Raw genomic sequence first — 21,011 nt, forward strand, 5'->3', positions numbered from 1 at the left:
TGCTGTGTGAGGATCTGCACCGCTCTAGCTACTTAATGTTCATCGGTCTTTCCCAGGAAGCTGCACCCTGCTCATCAGGAGTTAATCTATGTTTTTGAGCATTATTAGTTTTTCAGTGAGGTTGTTTGGATCAGGATTCTAGCGTCAGATGTATATGGGCGGGCAGGTGCATATGCTGAGTGGGCACACTACCACCCTCTCCTGGATGGCACTCAACAGACCTCTTTGGGCATGCCCATCCCCTCTACTGGCTGCGGTAAAACAGGAGACTGCAACGAATCTGACAATCTCGGAGCCAAAGGTTGCGAGTTCTGTTCTACAATGCTACGTGCATGCAGTCAGCTGACCACCTTGTAATGCAGTTACCTCAATAGTTGTGCATTGTTATAATAATCAGAGGCGGTTTCAGATGGTCACTTGCTGTCACAGCTGCCCGAGGCTGGGCAGTGATGGTCAGAAAATGGCATCTTCTCATGTGTCTACAAGTCACATCCACAGAGCTGATGTGACCGCTAACAAGCTTTGAGTCCTACTAGTCTGGGAGAGCTGTAACAGCTATGGGAGCGGGAACTGGAACCTGGTCTGGCTCAGGCCCTGTCAACGAGATGGTCAACTAGGTTCCAGCCGGAGGGTCTTTACTTCCTGGGGATGGAGTAAACGACGGAAGGAGCCGCAGGGGGTTTGCTGATGCCAGCAGGAGCAAAACTGGAACCAAAGTGTGGGCTGTTTGAGAAAGCTGCGGTATGATTTCCCCGCACAAAGATCCTGCACCTCAAGCAGACAAAGGGGTTTATTGTTTGCAGGGACACCCCCCAGTTTGTGTGTGTGCAAATTAGGCTCTGTAGCTGGCAGCCTTGTGCTGAGGCCAATGTCTGAAGGGGCCATGGAGACTGAACTCTCTCTGAAAACCAGACCCAAGGCATCTCAGGCTGGGCTCCCCAAATCAATGGCCGCTTCTGAAAATGTGGCCTCAGATGACTTGCCCGAGGGAACACGGTGCGTCAGTGTCAGAGCCTGGCAACCAAACGCAGATCTCCTGACTCGGTGGCTCACCCACAGGGCCATGAATCCTTCTAGAAGGACACACCCTAAAGAGGCAGATGGATTTTTTACCCAGCAGTGCAACCCCCCATCCCTTGTTAAACACACCACAGAGAGCTATTCCTGGCCCCCTCATGGCTGCCCAGGGTGACCTGCTAGTCCCACTATGTCTCTAATGTCTGTGATTGTCCGAAGCAGTTATCCAAAGGCTCTCCCTGTTTCCCAAGTGGGTCTCGAGGAGTGAGATTTGGAGGAGGGAAAGCTCTCCTCCACCTGGAATTTCAGTTTCACGATGCCTAGTGGGGAGGGGAGTGTAATTGATGGCTTGGCTCAAGTTCATGACTAATTCTATAGCTGGATTGTTCAGACCTATTCCTCCAGCAGCCCTTTCTGTCAACTTCCTTTTCTGTCCCAGAGCCACTTACTCTGACCCCTGGGGTGTTCCCAGTCACGGTGGCAGGGGCACAACGTTGCTAAAACTTCCCCTTCTCTCTGGTGGCGGCGGGTTCAATGCACTGGTCTGGTCGGCTCGGCACAGCCAGGCTCAATCATCTTGGTTAAATTCCCAGTAAATGAAATCTCTGGGCAACTGAACATCTTTCCTGCAGGGATGCTGGTCCCTGTCTGTCCCTGAATGACTGTGTAATGGGGAGGCTCAGATCAGGACAGGTTCCCAGCTAGGGGTTGAGTCAAGACTGAGGGGCTGCGGCAGAACTGGGGGTGGGGAGTCAGAGCCTGGAGTAGCAGGGGGGGCCGAGATGGGCAGGCAGGATAGGAAGAGCCAGGGAGGCTGCAGGTTAGGAGAGAGACGCCTTTTTTGAGCCCTGTGCGCATTCTGCTGGTCCTAGTGGGCGGAGAGCAGGCTCAGGCAGATCTCCTGGTACTATGGGGTTCGTGCACTGGAGACGTGGTCCCTGCCCTGAAGAGCTTAAACAATCTAACCAGGTGATACACCTGTCAGGGAGATGGGAAAGGAGGCAGCTGCTCACAAGCTGAGGGATTTATTGGCGCCTACATGTTACGGCCAGATTTAGCCTGACCCTCTGCACAGCCCAGACCAGACCGTGTCAGCCGGTGATGCCTGCCTCCCACCCAGTAACCTGTAGCTGAACTAGAGCAGCCCTGGGAGAAAGAGCCAGGCAGTCCTGATTAAAGTCCCAAGTGATGGAGAGCTGACCGCATCCCGTGGCAATCTGCTCCCATGGTTAATTACCCTCCCCATTCAAAACACGCTCCTGATTTCCAGTCTGCGTCGGGCTGACTTCAGTGGATCTGATACACCTTTATCAGCCAAAGTAAGGAGCCCTCTGGCATCAGACAGCTCCTTCCAATGGGGGTACTTCCGGAGCAGGATTAAATGACCTCATAGCCTTCCCATCAATAAACCAATTAGATTAATCTCCTTTAGTCTCCCTCCACAGCTGGTTTTCCAAACCTCCCGCTGGTCCTGTAGTCCTTTGAGCCCAAGCAATTCCATTCCGACAAGTTCCTTTTCTTTTGCCGTTTAAACTATTCTCAGGATTAAGTGAGAAGCTGCTGAGGCTGGGGGAGAAGGGGAGTTAGTGGCCAGAAGGAAGAGAATGAGGCTGTTTGTTGCAGGCACAGGGAGAAACAAATGGAGCTTTACTCATTGGAGTCTCTTGGTCAACCTAGCATTGCTGGGCTCTTCAAAGGGACGTTTCTCCTCACTGGGGACATTACTCTTGTAATGAACTGCCTAGGGCGGGGGTGGGCAAACTATGGCCCGGGGGCCGCATCCGGCCTTCCAGACATTTTAATCCGGCCCTCGAGCTCCTGCTGGGGAGCAGAGCTAGGGGCTTACCCCGCTCCGGTGCTCCAGGCAGGGAGCAGGGTCGGGGGCTTGCCCTGCTCCGCACGGGTCCTGGAAGCAGCGGCACGTCCCCCCTACAGCTCCTATGCATAGGGGCAAGCAGGGGGCTCCGCATGCTGCCACTGCCCCAAGCACCGCCCTGCAACTCCCATTGGCCGGGAACTGCAGCCAATGGGAGCTACAGGGGCAGTGCCTGCAGTCAGGGCAGTGCGCAGAGCTGCCTGACCGCACCTCCACGTAGGAGCTGGAGGGGGGATATGCCACTGCTTCTGGGAGCTGCTTGAGGTAAGTGCCACCTGGAGCCTCCCCCCCAGCCCCAACCCCCTGCCCCAGCCCTGATCCCCCTCCTGCCCTCCGAACCCCTCGGTCCCAGCCCTGAGCACCCTCCTGCACCCCAAGCCCACCCTGGAGCCCTCATCCCAACCCCCAATTTCATGAGCATTCATAGTCCACCATACAATTTCCATACCCAGATGTGGCCCTCAGGCCAAAAAGTTTTCACACCCCTGGCCTAGGGTGTATGCATCAACACTGCCCTCTATCGAATAGAATTGGAACTGCTCAACTTGTATACTGCATGTATACTGCAAACAAGAGACGGAGATTCTCCTTTAGATCAAATGGGAGGGGACCGGGCTGTTGGAGCTGTAGGATCCGAGTTTCAGATAGTTCCAGCCTGGTGACAACAGTAAAGTTCCTGGAGTTGTTACTCCAGAGGATCTCTGTAAAGTTTATCACTGTAGATGTAGAACTGTAGAGTGTCTACTCTATTGCTTATAGAAATCAGTGAAATATTAGAAATGATTGAATTCTGCTGCCTGATTCTGAGCCCATAAATGAATCACATTCCAGCAAATCTGCAAAAAAGATCCCCATTGGCTGACATTCTGAGCACCTCCCAACTGTGTATAGATTTACCTACCCAACGTCCCTGTGAGGAAGAGGAGTAGCCCCATTTGGCAAATGGGGAAACTGAGGCACAAAGCGACAAAGTGACTAGCTCAAGGTCACCCAGGGAGACCTGTGGCAGAGCCAGGAATGGAGCCCAGACTTCCTCCCAATCCAGTGACTTCACGACAAGCCCATCCTCTCTTCCTTGCCTATGTCCCTTAATGGGCCAAATTCATCCCCTGGTGGAGATCCACTGACCTCAGTGGTGTGACCTCTTCCCAGGGGTGATTCCGACTCCCTTTTTATTTTTAAAGTGCTTGGAGATCACTGCAATAAAAATGCAAAATATATTATCATAGATACCTCGGCAGCCTTGGGGGTCACCACCAACAAACAGTTGGTTCTGAACTTCCTTGTGGCTACTTGCTTACAAACCATTCTACAAAAATCCACCCCCTTACAAACAATTCATCTTGGTCCATTTCTTTGCTGCTTTCCTTTCCTTTGCTGGCGAGGGGCCTGGGGCCCAATGCTGTTGGGTGTTTGGTTGTTTTCTGGCCTCTCTTTGCAGCTCTGGATGGTCGTAACCCCCCCTTGCTGATGCTTGAGAAGATAAGGGTTTGGTTTTAACATCAGAACCAACGAACGTTTTGGTGGCTCTTCGCCAGGGCGGCTGGAGTGACGAGGCAGATGGGTGGCTTGGAGAAAGCAGCGCCTGAAGCTCTGATTTTATTGTGCTGGAGAAAAGAGGTATAATTACATGGTAGGATTTTACAACCCCTTCCTAGGCCTTGGATTTCCTGCAGTTAAATACATGCACTTGTGTGGTCATGACCAAACACATCCCTGTGGTCTACGCTCCTGTTACCAAAACCTATAATTTTCCGAGGATAAACATCCTGGTTTCAGGCTCACAAAGCCAGCCGGAGCTCCCAGGTAAGGGGTTGTGGTTCTTATAAAAGCGTCAGAATTCCTGCAGAAGGCACTTAGAACTTACAGCCCTGCAAGTCCAGGAGGGGAAGGATCTAAAGCAAGAGGCTAACGGTGCCAATCTGCTTCCAGATTGTCTTGCCTGGATCCCAGCAGAGAAGGTACCGTGAAGGCTGGAAATGGCTTTGCCTTGCGTTAGTTTCTTTTTGCTGCATGCGTGAAACCTCCAGAAGCGAACAGGGCCAAGGGGTCCAGGCCGGGAGGTTGATGCTGGGGAGGAGGGGAGAGGGGAGATCAAGAAGCCGGACGAGGTGCATTGCTCTCCACAGGGAAACAATCCCCCTGGGGAATTAACTGTGGAAGCTGAGAATAGAACAGGGCTAGGAGCAGCGAAAAACCGGGAGGCGGGATTTTTGTCCTGCTCAGAACAATAGTAAGTGGCCCTTCTCCAGCCACTTTACCCGAGGATCCCAGCGCTCTTTACAAACATGAGCTAGTTAATGCTCGCAGCTTCCCAGAGAGGTAGGGTGACCAGATGTCCCGATTTTATAGGGACAGTCCTGATTTTTGGTTCTTCTTCTTATATAGGCACCTATTACCCCCCAGCCCCCGTCCCGATTTTTCACACTTGCTGTCTGGTCACCCTACAGGAAGGGAGGTGTGTGGGGGGGGATTGTTTTTCCCTGTGCCAGTATAATTTCCCCCTTGTTATAGAGGGGGAAACCAAGGCACAGGGAGGAGCAGGGCCATGCCCATGGTCTGACAGGGAGTTGGTGGCAGAGCTAGGATCAGACCCTGGGAGTCCACGTCGTTGATGCTCTACCTCTTTCACGCCTGCATCGTTCCTGGTTGAAAGGAGATGAACAAAGAGAGGGGCCGTAAGGGAGGGAAGTGAATGGGGCGGTGAGGAGGAGGGAGAGGGAGCGAGGTCCTTGTCAGAGCACGTTGCTGCACAGCCCAAGAGCCCAGATTGGCTGGGGAACCAGTTCCCTTCGGCCTCACCTAGGAGGCAAGTGCCTCTGTCCCAGCCCTGGGTGCAGCTGGGGCTCAGGTGTCCTTCCCGCCCTGTCATGCCTGAGCCCTGTCTCAGCCAGCACTTGCGCCCCAGGGAGCTCCAGTGTGGATGCCCCTGGCTGAGGACGTGTGTTCCTTTCCCTAGCACGGACAAGGCCTCTGTGAAGGGAGATTTGCTACACAAGCAGCAGCGCGAACCACCAACTTCTGGCAACCAGTCGGTCTGGAGGGTCAGGAGATGACCCTCGGAGTCAGGGCTGAAGCAGGGTGTGGAGGGGGGCTAGGAGGAGCTGTGAGACTGGCAGCGCTGGATGGGAATAAAACTGAGCTCCGGGCGACCACAGGTGGTGGTTAAAAGTCCCAGAACATTTTTTGCAAGACTCAGGGCGGTTAAGCGCAGGGGTCCTGGCCTGATTGCAATTTGGGTGATTGAATTTAGCCTCCGGGTGCTCCTGGCAGGTTCATGTGGATACAGGGCTACTCTTCCTTTCCTTTCCTGAACGTCTACGTAGTGCCAGTCTTTGCTGATAAACGGCTGGCGTGTTCTGCCCCAGGGTGACTGCATTTCAGTGGGGAGCAAAGTTAAAAGTGTTGATGAAACAAACTGCTTTCTCACTGACCTACCCCGCCAGCACCTCCTCGCTAGTGCAGGAGGCTGTGGGAGCTTCCATAATGCCATGAGTTACCGGAGGTGGCGTTTGATTGACATACTCCCCACCCATGACAGCAGCAGGGGTGAAATCCTGGCTCCACTGAAGTCAACAGCAAAACCCCCATAGGCTTCAGTGGGGCCAGGATTTCACCCTTAGTATCTAAGACAAGCTTCCCCTAGGTTTGTCCTGCCTATTATTGTTACTATTTGTATTTCAGTCATGCCTGGAATCCTAGCCCCAGGCCAGGACCCCCTGCGCTAGGCACTGTACGTGCATCACCTCTGATCTCTGGGGGGGAAGGGGGCGGAGTCACTGTTGTAGCCTTGCCTGCTCAGCTGAGATTGCCAGCAGTGGGGGGGGGGGCTGGAGGGAGCCAGTTGTGGGGATGGGCACCTGGCTGGACTGAGGCTTCCCAACCCATTTCGCATGATGGTTGTGACTGGGGCTGGGGCTCTAGGAAGGATGGTCCCATCTCACTTCCCGCCCAGATTTAGCAGCTCCAGCGAACTGCAATTGTCCTCAATGACGAGGCCTCCTCTTGCTCCTGCAGAGTCCCCGTCCAGGCTCTCGATGGATGTCCTGCTGCTCCTCGTCCTCCTGGTGTGGGCGTGGCGCTCTCCTTCCCTGGCTGCTCCTTTCACCTACCAGCTGGCCCGGCTCAGCTCCCAGCAGAGCAGCTGCAAGCCCATCCCCAGCAGCATGACCCTCTGCCACGGGGTCGGGTACAACGAGATGCGGCTGCCCAACCTGCTGGGCCATGAGAGCATGAAGGAAGTTCTGCAGCAAGCTGCCTCCTGGGTACCGCTGCTCACCAAGCAGTGCCACGGGGACACCAAGAAATTCCTGTGCTCCCTCTTCGCCCCCGTGTGCATCAGCGACCTGGAGGATCCCATCTACCCTTGCAGATCCCTCTGCGAGGCCGTGAGAGACGGCTGCACCCCTGTCATGGCTGCCTTTGGCTTCCCATGGCCAGAGATGTTCAACTGCAGCAGGTTCCCTCGGGGGAACGAACTGTGCATCCCGCCGGCCGGCCCAGACGACAGACTCCAGCTCACGAAGGAAGGTGAGGCCAAGCAGCCAGGTGGCACTTGGTGTTTAGCCCGGAGATCCTGGCAAAGGAACCAGGGGTTCAACATCAGGTCATCACAATCAAGCTCTGGCTCCGGTTCAGGGTCGCTGGATGCCTGTTCTTGTTTAACTGTGCAGCCTGCAGCTGTTTGCATGCTTGTGTATCATGTTACTTCCCCTCCACGGCCCCCCCAAAAGTTCAAGTATTTGATTAAGTCGATCTCCAGACGCCAGGGGCCAGACAGAGTGCAGTGACCTGGCAATATAGAGCGTCTGTTAGACATGCCCTGGTCTCTCGGTCTAGATATTTATATAGCTCTCGTCGCCAGAGTAGATTATAGATTTTAAGATTAGCTGGGATCCAGTCTCGGCTCCTGCGTAATGCAGGCTATGGAATTTCCTCCATAGAACCAAATACCTTGCAGTTGAATGAGAGCTTAACTTGTAGGCTCAATGTGACGGCTCCAAGAATGGACCCCGTCCCTTGAAAGCGGTTCCAATAGTTAATGACCCTCACTGTTAAAAATCTGTGTCTACTTTCCAGTTTGACCGTTGCTGTCTTTAACGTCCAGCTATTGGCTCTGTTGTAGCTTTGCTAGATTAAAGAGTCCTCTCGCATGGGCAGTCTTCTCCGCATGTAGGTACTTATAGATCACGATCAACTCACCCGTCTACCTTCTCATTCCTCTTCTCCTCACATTTCCCTGTTCAGGGCTGGCGACTCTTATAGCCTTCCTCCAAAACTGTACAGGTCACCTGGCCACACCTGACCCTCTGGTTTGAAATTGAAGTTTTCCTTCTCCTAAGTGAGTGGCCTGCCGAGGATGAAAAGGCCACACCTGGCCATTTGAAATCCCCCAGGCCTTGCTGAGAGATGTCACCAATGGATCTGCGACTGATACTCACAGCTGCCGCACATATCAAGCTTCTCACTGAGAAGCTGAATAGTCTGCGCTGGGAGGAGTGTTTTTCAGAGCATGACTCGTTCCCGTAGCTTTCCTCCTGACTCTGAACTCCAGTGTTTCCAGGCTTAATTCGGTGACAGGTGACCAACAAAAGGGAAAGCTTGGTTTATTGATGCCAGTTTTTTTTTCTCTGGGATGTATGAAGAAGGTCTGAAAGGTGGCTTTTAAAAACGACTGATTTCTCTCTTTGTGTTTTACCTTAAAATATCAGGAACGGCAATTCTGGTTTTGCTGGAAAACTTACTGAAGGGCTCAGGAATGTGGCTTGTGAGCTTTCTCAAGCTGTGTCTGAAAGCCCTGAGGTGCTGGATCCTTAACAAACAGAGGTTTCCTGCAAGTGTTTTCAGGCAGTTGAGACACTTAGGTAGGGTGACCAGATGTCCCATTTTTAAAGGGACAATCCCGTTTTTGGGGACTTTTTCTGATATAGGCGCCTATTACCCTCCACCCCTTGTCCCGTTTTTTCACAGTTGCTATCTGGCAACCCTACAATTAGGTGTTAGCAGAAGTGGGTTTACAATGGCACCAGTGGCACCCTGCCCACACTCAGAAGGGGCCCCGGTGCCCGGACTGTGGCCACGCCCACCGCTCCGCCTGTGCTCTGCCCTGAGGCCCCGCCCATGCTCAGCCTCTTCTCCCTGAGGCTCCGCCCCCCACTCTCTCCTCTCCGCCCCTTCCCTGCCTCCCCCACCACTCGCTCCTCTCTTCCCCCTCCGCCCCAACCGCTGCCTGCTCCTCTCTGCCTCCTCTTCCCCGTGTGAGCAGCGGGCGGGGCCTCAGGGGAAGAGGCCAAGCAGGGGCGGGGCCTTGGGGCAGAGCATGGGGCGTGGCCACGGTCCAGGCTGACAGGGCCCACGAAAGGTTAATCCAGCCCTGGTTGTTAGCAAAAACTAAAATTAAAAAAAAAGATGTACAAAATCTGAGTTAAAATCCCTTTGCATCTCAGTTAATCAGGTTGCATTGCACAGAGACCAGGTCTCCAGTCTTCCACAGAGTCTTCCAGGAGAGGCGGATGTGTGATTTCTGCTCTCTATAAAACCAAAGAAACGTTCTTCAGCCCTGAGCTGGGTTGTGCCGTCACAGATGGTTCCTTGCTCGCAGTTCTCAATGCAGCTGTTTCTTTCCCTGCCAGACGCAGTGTGCGCAGCCTGTATCAGCCGAGGGCACAGCGAAAAGGAGTTCCTGGAAAACTTCTGCAGCCAAGATTTTGGTGAGTCGAAAGCGTCAGGGCTCCCCAGCAGCTGTCAGCTGGAAAATCAGACTCGTCAGCCGAGAGGAGAGGGGACTGCTGGGGGCGCGGGGCAAAAAATGACTTGTCCCCTCCAGGAACAGACCAGTGTCTGCCTAGAGCAGCAGCTGGTCCCCAGCCTTAACCAGTGCCAGATGGGTCATCATAAGGCAGGCATCCCCCCCATGCACCTGATTCTGCGTCTCCACCAGGGGTGGGGAAAAGCTCCTTCCTGATCCCTGCCCGTGGTCACGTTACACCCAGAGGCACGCAGGAGGGTTGCTGTAAATGAGTGGCCTCCTCCTAGGCACTGCCTCATGGCAGCTCTGCAAGTGGCCCCTCACCTCAGTTTCCCTCTTGGATCCCAGCAACTTCAGTACAAGCCTGCCCTCTGGTCCATCATGGGTTATTAGCAAAAGGCAGTGCCTAAGTCCACAGCCAGCATCATCCATGTCACCCCCTGGGCAGGTAGGCTTTAAAACCTGGCTTCCTTCTCCATCCTGGTGTCTTCTACAAGACCTGGACTCTTAACAGTGCTCCTCTGCTGAGACAGCCACCCAGCCCTTCCTTCTGGGGCACAGCCCTGCTCTTCCCAGCGGGAACCCCCCACAGCTTCTCTGCTGGGAGCCTGCCAGGGTTCCTCTGGCACCCAGCTGCCCAGCAAGGAGATCCCAACGGATAATCCCCTCTGCCGCTCCCCTATCTCCAGCCTTCTCTGGCCCTTGGTTCCAGCTCTCCGGCTTAGAGCCAACGGGCATCTCCCTCTGCTGCTTTCCTTCCTCCACCTTCTCCCAGGACCCACCTTCTGTCTCTAGCAGCTCTCGATGAGGCCTCGTATAACCCCCAGGTACCACCCTGTCCTCTTCATTAGCCCAGCTGGGCACATCTGGACTGGAACAGGACAGCTGATCCCTGCTTCATTACATGGACCAGCTACAGTTGCCCTACAGTTATATCCTAAGCTCATGTCACTGCAGAGTGAGACGCTCCTCTTAGTAACATCTAGTCCTTCAGAAATTCTCACTGCGCTGGCTGCCGCTATACTTTCCTGCAGCATTAGGTTCCACAGATGAGTTTTTGTCATTCCTTTGAGCGGCTTCCGTTTGGCTGAGCACCCCCTTTGTTTCCCTGCATTCTGTTCAACGCCCACTGACTCCCTCTCTCCCGCAGCCTTGAAAATGAGCATCAAAGCGCTGTCCAGCGTGGACGGAGACTTAAAAGTGACCCCAGAGCTCAAGAGCCGGACCCTCTACAAGCAGGGAGACTGGTTGGAAGAAGAGCTGAAGAAGCCGGTCCTGTGGCTGACACACGGCGAGACCTGCACCTGCGAAGAACTCCGCGGCCAGGGCACTGTGGTCCTGGCCATGGGCCACAAGGTGGCTGGCCGCTTGGTCATCTCCTGGGTGAGGAGGTGGCAGCGAGGGGAGAGGGAGCTGAAGAAATTCACCCGGGCCGTGCGGAAGATCCAGTGCTAAAGGGGAGGGGCACGCTTTGCGCTGAGAACGTAGCCCTCCTGCGCGTGCTGTGACTTCTTCCCACTCCCACTCCAGCCGGAAAACGTGTTAGATTTAGCCAGGCTCTTACCGGGAAAACAGGCCCCCCCACACCCCCAGTCACTGACAGACCCATACGGCGTTCAGAGGGGATCCAGAAACTCAACCAGGAAGCAGCTGAGTCAAGCATCCTCCGGAGGGTGCGTGCAGACTAAGGAGACCAGAGGCACAGACAAGCCAGCCCCCCTACCTCCGGCCGATGTGGTTAGCTGTAGGGCCGGGGTGGCCAACCTGAGCCTGAGAAGGAGCCAGAATTTACCAATGTACATTGCCAAAGAGCCACAGTAATACGTCAGCAGCCCCCCCCCCCCGTCAGCTTCCCCACCCACTCCCAACACCTGCTGATCAGCACCTCCCCTCCCTCCCTGCACCTCCCGATCAGCTGTTTCGTGGCATGCAGGAGGCTCTGAGAGGGAGGGGGAGGAGCGAGGGCATGGCAGGCTCAGGGGAGGGGGCTGGAAGGGGTGGAGTGGGGGCAGGGCCTGAGGCAGAGCCAGGGGGTGAGCAGTGAGCACCCCCCCGGCCCATTGGAAAGTTGGTGCCTGTAGCTCCAGCCCTAGAGTCGGTGCCTAGACAAGGAGCCGCATATAAACTTCTGGAACCCCAGGTTGGCCACCCCTGGTATAGGAAGAACATGCTGGTGGCCAGGAGAGAGGTGAAATCCCAATAAACTACCACCTCACTTCATCCCTGGGTCAGAGAAGGGAGAGCTCGTGGGGGGAAATAGGAGAACAGCGGGCAGAGCGGGAGGTGCCAGCAGCAGTCACGTGGGGGAATGGGTGCCTCAAACGAGCTCCCAAGAGACTCTGCAAATGCTCCACCTCCATCTCCCGCCCGGACTCTCGCCCCTCCTGCAAATCTGCGGCCAGGTTTTTGTACCTCCAAGCATTCCAACGCGTGTAGATAACGTCTGTGTCTCTGTGCCAACTGACCAATTACACGTCCGGTTAGTTACCGGCACGCACAGCTACTGTGGTTGGGCGTGCAACACTAATAAGTGCCTGTGCAAATACCTGCATGCATTGATGGCAAATCTATTGCCAGTTTGGGCTCAGCTTCGGAATTTGCTTTAATAAAAATATTCTGCTCGTTAATCTGCCTGCTTGTTGATCTTTGGCTACATGAGCCCAACAAAGGACTCTCCAGTGAACTGTCAAGCAAACAGTGTAAGTGGAAAAGACTCGAATCACCACCTAGCCCAAGGGTGGGCAAACTATGGCTGGCGGGCCAGAGCTGTTTTAAGCCAGCCCACAAGCTCCCGCTGCAGAGCGGGGTCGGGGGCTGCACCACGCGGCTCAGCCCCGCACTGGCTGGGGCGCTGGGTTGGGGGCCAGACCACACGGCTCAGCCCTGCTCCAGCGCTCCAGCCAGAGCGTAGGGTCAGGGCTGCACCATGCAGCTCCTGGAAGCCGCAGCATGGCCCTGCTCTGGCTCCTGCGTGCTCCAATGGGAGCTGCAGGGGTGGTGCCTGCGGATGGGGCAGCGTGCAGAGCCTCCTGGCTGTGCTTCCGCGGAGAAGCCAGAGAAGGGACATGCCACTGCTTCCGGGAGCCGCTTGAGGTAAGCACCACTTGAAACCTGCACCCCTGAGCCACTCCCCTGCCCCAGCTCTGATCCCTCTCCTGCTCTCCAAATTCCCTCAATCCCAGCCTGGAGCACCCTCCTGCACCCCAAACCTCTCATCCCCAGCCTCACCCCAGAGCCCGCACCCCCAGCGGGAACCTGCACCCCTTCCTGCACCCCTGCCCCAGCCCTGATCCCACTCCTGCCCTCCGAACCCCTCAGTCCCAGCCCAGAGCACCCTCCTACACCCCAAACCCCTCATCCCCAGCCCCATCCCAGAGCCCCGCACCCCCAACCTGAGCTCTCACCCCCTCCCGCACCCCCAACCCCAATTTTGTGAGCATTCATGGCCCGCCATACAATTTCTATTCCCCAATGTGGCCCTCAGGCCAAAAAGTTTGCCCACCCTGGCCTAGTCCATCTCTTCCAGCGCAGGCCTGCCCCCCTCGTGGGAGGTATTCTCCGCTGCTCTGGCCAGCACAGCCAGTTTTAAATAAGTTTCAGAGTAGCAGCCATGTTAGTCTGTATTCGTAAAAAGAAAAGGAGTACTTGTGGCACCTTAGAGACTAATAAGTTAGGTGTCCTGATCTTCTCACAAATCATTCTCCTAGTCTGCAGCCTAACAAACCTCCCTAGCAGGAAACACATATGTAATCTCACACCCGTTCTCAGATACAACAAGAGACACGGTTTTGCAAAGTGCACCGAGCCAGGCAATTTCTGGTGTCTCCGGTTTTCCAGCGGTCAGGTAGGGGTAATAACAGGAGAGTGATGGAATGGGTTACACGTCTTGTTACAGGTCGAGTGTGGCTGCAGCTTTACAGTCAGGTTCAATGTGAAGAAGCCCGTTGTAACCAGTGGCTGAAACAATTAAGCAGGCCTATATCTCTGGCCAAAACAAAGAGACATGCAAGGCCACTCAGGGTTCAGAGATTGAAACGACGGGGGCAGGGGTTGGCTGGGCATTGTTTGGGCAGGGGGGGTGTGGGTGAGGGCGAGTGAAAAGCAGGACGGTGAGTTGCAAGCAGTAAAAAAGCCAAGTAGCCAGAAGTGCCAGTAACGTGGCCATGAGAGAAAGCAGAGAGAGAGAGAGAGAGCTTTTTGGGCACAGCGTGCAGGCGAGAAGGGCAGGCATGGAACAGCGAGCAAAGGAACCGTCGTCTCCTGCTGTTCGATTCCCAGGGAAACGGAACTTTCTGTATAATCTTTGTAAATAAACAAGGTATTTCTGATGCTATCCTTGATTTCTCCTCCCGCCCACGCTACCCCAAATGTGGCTAACTGCTCAGTTCCAAAAGGGGTGACACTTGCACGGGGTCATCTCTGGAGCTCACGGCCCTTTACAAAGCCGGATTTGCATGAGTCGCCCTGCTGTCCAGATGGGGGAACCGAGCACAGGGAGATGCGGCGACTTGCCCGGTGTCCCATTGCAAACACGAGTCAGAACAATCTGTGGCATTTCTAGGGCCCACGTCACCCTCACACCTGAGCGCTAGTGGCTACGGGGGAGTGGAGACATTTGCCACGTTGTTTCTGAAACAAATAGTTTACGCTGAAAGAGATGTAAAGTAAAGGTGCTTGACTCCAATGGCAAGAAGCAGCCCCGGCAGTTCCGGGCCCCCTGGGGCGCTTGTGGGGTGACTTGGGGTACTCAGCTGGCTGCAGCTTTGTGTTGCAGGATAAAGCCACCAATCGGCATCATGGGACACCCCGATGTTCTAAGAACCCTCCCGTTCAAAGAGAAACAGACGGCGGGCGTGGGAGAGTATGGGCCAGAGGATCTCCATAGGGATCCTCAGCCAACTGGGGGGTAGCCCCCAAAGGAAAATCTTCCCGGCTGATCCTGAGCAGGAGCCTGTCACTGAGGGGACCAGCGCAACCCACCGCCAGCCCCATCAGGTAAAAGGTCCTCGTGAGTGACAGAAATGGAGGGAATTCCCCTCTCAGTGCCCAGGAGAACGGGTCCCTCCACGGCAAGGCTGGGGGGATGGGTTGGAGCCCAGGAGAGCTGGTTCTGATGTGGGGGGAGCAGAGCGGGTTTGTATTCATGGAGGGGGACTGAAGACCCATGGGGAGGGTGCAGTGAATAAGGGAGGCTGAGCCCCAACACCCGAGTCCCAGAGCAGCTTCGCATCTCCTTAAAGTGTCTCCATCTCTCCCTCTCCTCAAACTACCCAGGATCTGAGTTCTTCCAACACTGTGAGCCCTGGCTCCCCTACGTCATCCAGGGGGGATGCGGCCCCCCAGAGTCCATCCCCCATGCCTGCCAAACGCTGGTGCAACTCCCCACCTGCTGCGGAGCGATGGGTCAGCGAGGATGGGGTCCCCTTCCACGTCCACCAGGAAGATGGCATCCAGATCTGTGACGGCTTCCTGCTTGGGCACTGCCCCCAGAGGGAGAGCTGCCCGCTCCATCACACCCGCTATCCCTTCCACTGGCAGATCCGGGGGAGTGGAAGGGCGGTGTGGCAGAGTCTGAGCGACTCGTCTCAGCGTCACTTGGAGAAGCTCTACAGCGACGCTAAAAATGGCTTTGTGCGGTTCTTGGACAGGTACGGGATGGGAACACTCCCGCCCAGTCTGTCCCCACGGGGGCCCACACTGCATCTCCCAGCTGCTCCCATCCCGGCCAGGGCAGGAGTGCTGGCTGGGCAGGTTCCCCACCGTCTCCCGTCTCAGCCACTCCCAGTCAGAGGCTCTAGGGAAAAGTGGAAGGATCCGCGTATGGGGAGTGCCTCAGATTTCCCCCCCCCCAGAGGTGTTTTGGGGTCCTGGCCCCGACCTCTCCCAGAAAAGGGCCCCCTAGGGCCGATGGGTGAGATTATTTTCCCCTCTTAGGAACCGATTGTTTGGGATCCTGGACCTGGACACCATGGATCTGGGCTATTCGGATGTGGTTAACAGAGTGAGGCGGCTGGGTAGCACCTCGGACTGGAAGCAGAATCCCCGCTTCCACACCAGGTGGCAGGTGTACTGGAAGCACAGAGACACCTGGCAGCGTTATGAGGAGGTGAAGGGAGGAGGGTGGATCCCAAGGGGGCGGGGAGGGGAGCTCTCCAACGTAGGGCTGGCGCATCCCGGGGAGATGGGATGGCTGGCCCAGGGTTGGATGAAGACAGAGACTGATTTCCCAGTACGGGACGGTCCCTCCAGGGCAGGACTGGGTCCTGTTGCAAGGAGCAATGCGTGTAAGGGTCTTCCTCTTTCAGTCATGCTAAGGGCTCGACTCCCCTTCCTCTCTCTGCTCAGCCTGTTCCCCACGACCTCCTTGCAGCCTTTGAGAGGGGCTCCCAGGAACCCACCTTTCGGTTCCAGGGCCAGCTCTACACCCTGGATCTGAGGCCCCCTCAGCAGAGCACTGAAGGCCAGGGAACTGTCCAACCCATCCAGATCCAGCGCCGACCGGCCTACCGCTCCCTGAGCTGCATGGCACGGTATCTGCAGTAAGTGACTCCCTGGGCGGTTCCATGGCTGGAGGGATCCGAGCTATGTTCTGACTGGCCAGCATCTCCCATCTCCTTATCTCCTTAGGACAATCCCTAGGGGCTCCCGGGGACTCTTCCATCCTTCCACATCCACCATCCCTGGGGAGAGACCCACAGATGGGTACTGTGGCCCATACCCAGCCGCCTGGGTTCCCCAGCCACCCCGTGGCCAGGTCTTCCTCCATGCAGAGGTGGCCGCGTCGGAAGCGGTGTACCGCGAGATCTGTGAGCTCTTCCACGCGTCTGTCCCGGAGGACATGGTGCTGGTGCTGAGGATTTACAGGATCCGGAACGATGCACTCTGGAAAAAATACAGCAGGTAGGAAGAGGAACGGATGCTTCGAGAGATGAGGCAGGGGTCAGACCAGGCCACCAGCTTTAACCCCGCCATTAAGCCAGTTGACGCCAGTGCTGTGGGCATGACTAGATGGGTTATCTTCTCTGGGTGGGCCGAAGGGAGGTGTATCTAAGGTTCAGGAGACCCATCCCACGGAAACAATCATCTGGCCTCAGAATTTTCCTCAACGACTCCAACCCTGTTGTCTTGTGGCTGAACTGGAGCGTGTCCTTTCGAACCATATCTGGCTCGATAGAAAGACTTCAGAGGGCTTCAGGAAAGAGGAATGCTGTGAGGAGGGGGATGAAGGCCGAGGGGCTGGGAGCCGGGACAGCACAGCATCGTGGGATGCCCAGGGGAGAGAGACCCCAGGGGAGGGAGAGATGCATCAAGGAGGATGAGGAGAGGCCCCTTGCCCAGGCCTGAAGGAGCCACCTGGGACCAGTCTCAGGGGCAGACTGGGGGGACTGAGGGCGGGATGAGAGTTTGGAGGTGAAGGGGAACGTGTGGGATGGACCAGGAAGGAGAGGAAGCTGGAAGGAGAGGAAGCTGGGTGGGATGGACCAGGAGAGGAGAGAGAGCTGGGAGAATCCTGAGCAGAGAGAGGAGTGGGGCTGAGGGGAGCTGAGGGGAGTCAACTGAGGGACTGAGTCCCTGAAGCTGGAGGTGCAGGACCTGACCGGGGAGGAGATGCCGAGCTGTTTAGTGAGGAAGAGGCAGAGCAGAAGGAAGAGAGAATATACGCGTCGTAGAGGGAATTGGGCTCGTGTCTGGATCCCCTGCCGAGGTGGTCACTGGCCAGGGGAGCAGATACTGGGGGTGCACCAGGACTGGGGAGCAGTGACTCTAAACCCCCTTGTTTCTCCTTTGCACTCACCTCAGCCGGAAGGAGCGCATGTCCCAAGCACTCTCAGCCCAGGAGAAGCGGCTCCTGGAGAGGCACCTCTTCCACGGGACCTCAGCCGACAATGTGGAGTCCATCTGCCGGGAGAACTTTAACCCCCGTCTCTCCGGAAAGCACGGTGCCCATTATGGCCACGGCAGCTACTTCTCTTTCTATGCCCACTGCTCCCACAACTTCGCTCTGGCCAACCACGCCGGCCGCCGCCACATGTTCCTGGCCAAGGTCCTGGTGGGCAAGTGGGTGTTGGGGAGACCCGGGTACACCCAGCCCCCAGCGAGGGAGCCTGGCAGACGGCGCTACGACTCCTGCAGCGATGACGGCCCAAAGCCTGCCCTCTACGTGATCTTCGACAACTCCCAGTGCTACCCCTACTTCGTGATCTGCTACAAACTGCTCGGTGACCCCGTGACGCTGGATGGCGTCGGAGGAGCGGGTCCGTTGGCAGGGAACAGCTCCCCAGCGGGTAGGCTCACGCAGCCCGGCTTTTCCACGCTCTAACCGCACTCTCTTTAGGGTTCGCACAGCACGGTAACGAGAGAATGCGGAGCCCGTCCAGCATCCGTGATAAGAAAGAGCAATCCATTTCCTGGAGGCTTCACCCCCCCCCGTCATCCTACCGGAATGTGATCCGTCCCCATGACCCTATTCCCTCCACCCCACTCTTACTGCCTGCCTGCCCGGAGACCATCCACCAAAGACTGCTCATGACTCCAGAGCCTGGGCAAACACCATTTGCTTCGCTGCCCTGAAGGAGGCACCGCTGAGCCCCATACAACTGTCCCTCTCCTCCTGGTCTCGCAAAGGTTTCAGAAAGTGGAAACCCCACCTAGAAATCCCCCCACCCCAATCTCACTAATGCTGGGGATAGGCAGCGCTGGTGCATGAAATTAATTTTGTTCTTGCCCATCCCCTCCAAACCTCCCCGTGGAATACCCCCGTCCCCTTGCCTAATGGCAGTAGTGGTATTGTCTAAGGATTAAAGAGTAGGTGAAAGTTACTTTTCTGTTAACACAAACCCTCTCGTCTGTGACTCTGGGGGTGGCATTTGCTTGTGGGACGTCACGGTTTAAAGGGCTGAGAAAGGGCCGAGCGGCTGGGGGGGCAGAGGGGTCTTGTTGGAAAAATAAGCATTTGAAATGATAAAAAAATGTCCCCCGCTTTGTGGAAAGAGCCTATGTCCGCACCAATGAGCAGGGGCATGGGCGTGACAGAGAGCATGTGCGTGAGCCGGCGTGTGCAGTGGTAGCAAGGCTGCCAGGTTTGGTTTTCCTCCAGGAGGGTGTAAGGGTTGGGCAGGGGGCTGAAGTGGGAAAGCTGGTGGCATGCAGAGAGGTGAGCAGGGCAATAATTGCCCATATTTGGCGGGGAAGAGGCTGCACTGGGGGCCCCAGTTCATTTTTCATGGGGGGAGGGAGTTTTATGCATCCCCATGTGTTACACTCTCTAACCTCCCCTCACCCCTAGCAGTGGGAGCAGAGGTGGCCCAGTGTGGGGGCTCAGACATGGACTGCTCCCACGTAAGGTGACCAGAAAGCAATGTGAAAAATGGGGACACTTTTTTGGGAGGGGACAGTGCATAGTGGCCTATATAAAAGAAAGCCCCTGATACCGGGTGTGATAGGTTTCGGCACTTTGGGGTGTCATCTGATGTGCTGGGGTACCACTGAGTCAGCCTATTCTGCCAGCCTGGGTCTCCTTTACCTGGCATTGCTGGGGTTGGCTCACAAGCCTCTTCCAGCCAAGTACACAGGCAGGGCCACGCCCAGCTGCACAGAGAGCCAGAGATCCGCTCTGGAAAGATGCAACCTTAGGGGCTTGCCAACACTGCTCACTCCATTTAAAGGGTCCAAACCCAAAGGTTGTATGAAATTCACCCCCTCCCTCAATGTGGAGGGAGATGGGCACAACTGCTTGCCCCCTCCCCCCCGTTAGAAATGACTTAAACTGGGTTATATGATAAATAAGCAATAAATTTATTAACTACAAAAGGTGAATTTTAAGTGAATATAAGAGATAACAGACAGAACAAATCAGATTCCTGACCAAATAAAGCAAAATATAAAAACTAAACTAGATATACTTAAGAAACTGGTTACAAAATGTAAATTCTCACCCTAAATGTTATTTTTAGGCAGGTTGCAAAGTTTCTGTGGTTCAGAGTTCCAGTTATATTCCTTTTCAGACCCCTGTCTCAATCTGGACTCCCCCCGCCTTCCCTTCAGGTGGCTTTTGCAGTCTTTCTTCTTGGGCAGACAGGCCATGGAGAGGAGGAGTCCCGTTTGCCTTCCTCCCCAACTTAAACAGGATTTAGGTGGGAATCCTTCGTTTCCAAAACTTGAACCCCTCCCTTCCAGTGGAAAGTTACAAGAAGTCCCAGGTAATGTTTAGTTATCAGGTGACAAGATCACCTGACTCTGTAGTATCCCAGCGTCCATGAGTCAGTGGCAGTATGGAGTGTCCACAGGAAGGGCAAAGTTTTTCACAGCCCAGTGTCCTCGCTGATGGGCCATCCGCCCTGTCTGGCTTTCCCATGGCTGTACCTGAAGTGTTACCAGTGGGCGTCACTCAAAGCAGCATAGTTGAAATACAGATACAGAGTCGATATTCCTAACTTCAGATACAGAAACGATACAGACGTACACATTGGATAATCACAGTCAGTAAACCAGAACCTTTCCAATTCTATCTCACATGAGCCATCTGGCACAAAGTATATCTCAGTGACGTCATATTCATATAGGAAGCATATTTTCATAAAGACTATGGAGTGAAACATCCGGTCACCCTACTCCCACTGTTCACAGGAACCAGGGGGCGGGTTGGGGGGGGTGTGGGACTTGCTCACTGTTGAGAAATGTCACACACGCAGCTGTGCAAAACTTGGCAGCTGTGCTTTGTATTAAGAAGCTTCCCTAAAAAGTTGCCTGGCAGATCGGCTCTGTGGTTACAGCTAAGGTCCCAAAGAGGCAGTGCCTGTCAGAGATGGGGGGCACAGAATGGGGGATGTAACCAGGGATTGGGGGGATGGGCTTGGTGGTTACAGCTGAGGTCCCAAAGAGGCAGTGTCTGTCAGAGATGGGGGGGGCGGGGAATGGGGGGGTGTAGTCAGGGATTGGGGGGATCGGCTCTGTGGTTACAGCTAAGGTCCCAAAGGGGCAGTGTCTGTCAGAGATGGGGGGCACAGAATGGGGAATGTAACCAGGGATTGGGGGGATGGGCTTGGTGGTTACAGCTGAGGTCCCAAAGAGGCAGTGTCTGTCAGAGATGGGGGGGGGGCGGGGAATGGGGGGTGTAGTCAGGGATTGGGGGGATCGGCTCTGTGGTTACAGCGGAGGTCCCAAAGAGGCAGTGCCTGTCAGAGATGGGGGGCAGGGAATGGGGGGGTAGCCAGGGATTGGGGGGATGGGCTTGGTGGTTACAGCTGAGGTCCCAAAGAGGCAATGCCTGTCAGAGATGGGGGGCATGGAATGGGGGGTTGTAGCCAGAGACTGGGGGGGATCGGCTCTGTGGTTACAGCTAAGGTCCCAAAGAGGCAGTGCCTGTCCGAG

The 21,011-nt window shown here is 55.5% G+C and overlaps 2 protein-coding genes across 3 annotated transcripts; both read left to right on the forward strand.

Moving 5' to 3' along the window:
• Nucleotides 1-4,454: 4,454 nt before the first annotated feature.
• LOC119846617 (secreted frizzled-related protein 2-like) lies at nt 4,455-12,268 on the forward strand. 2 transcript variants are annotated; one of them, XM_038380506.2, is made up of 4 exons: nt 4,455-4,699; nt 6,911-7,423; nt 9,526-9,603; nt 10,792-12,268. In XM_038380506.2, exons 1-4 carry the CDS (start codon nt 4,594-4,596, stop codon nt 11,094-11,096), a joined length of 1,002 nt encoding a protein of 333 aa, XP_038236434.1. In that variant the 5' UTR covers nt 4,455-4,593; the 3' UTR covers nt 11,097-12,268. The 2 variants fall into 2 exon arrangements, with proteins under 2 accessions (XP_038236434.1, XP_043359120.1); XM_043503185.1 differs by having other exon boundaries at nt 4,622-4,854; nt 10,792-11,508.
• Nucleotides 12,269-14,996: 2,728 nt separating this feature from the next.
• On the forward strand, nt 14,997-17,961 carry LOC119848924 (protein mono-ADP-ribosyltransferase TIPARP-like). Its single transcript, XM_043503938.1, has 5 exons — nt 14,997-15,289; nt 15,576-15,747; nt 15,987-16,180; nt 16,269-16,541; nt 17,442-17,961. Exons 1-5 carry the CDS (start codon nt 14,997-14,999, stop codon nt 17,959-17,961), a joined length of 1,452 nt encoding a protein of 483 aa, XP_043359873.1.
• Nucleotides 17,962-21,011: the final 3,050 nt, after the last annotated feature.

The sequence above is a fragment of the Dermochelys coriacea genome, chromosome 1, assembly GCF_009764565.3.
Source record: "Dermochelys coriacea isolate rDerCor1 chromosome 1, rDerCor1.pri.v4, whole genome shotgun sequence".
Lineage (NCBI taxonomy): Eukaryota > Metazoa > Chordata > Testudines > Dermochelyidae > Dermochelys > Dermochelys coriacea.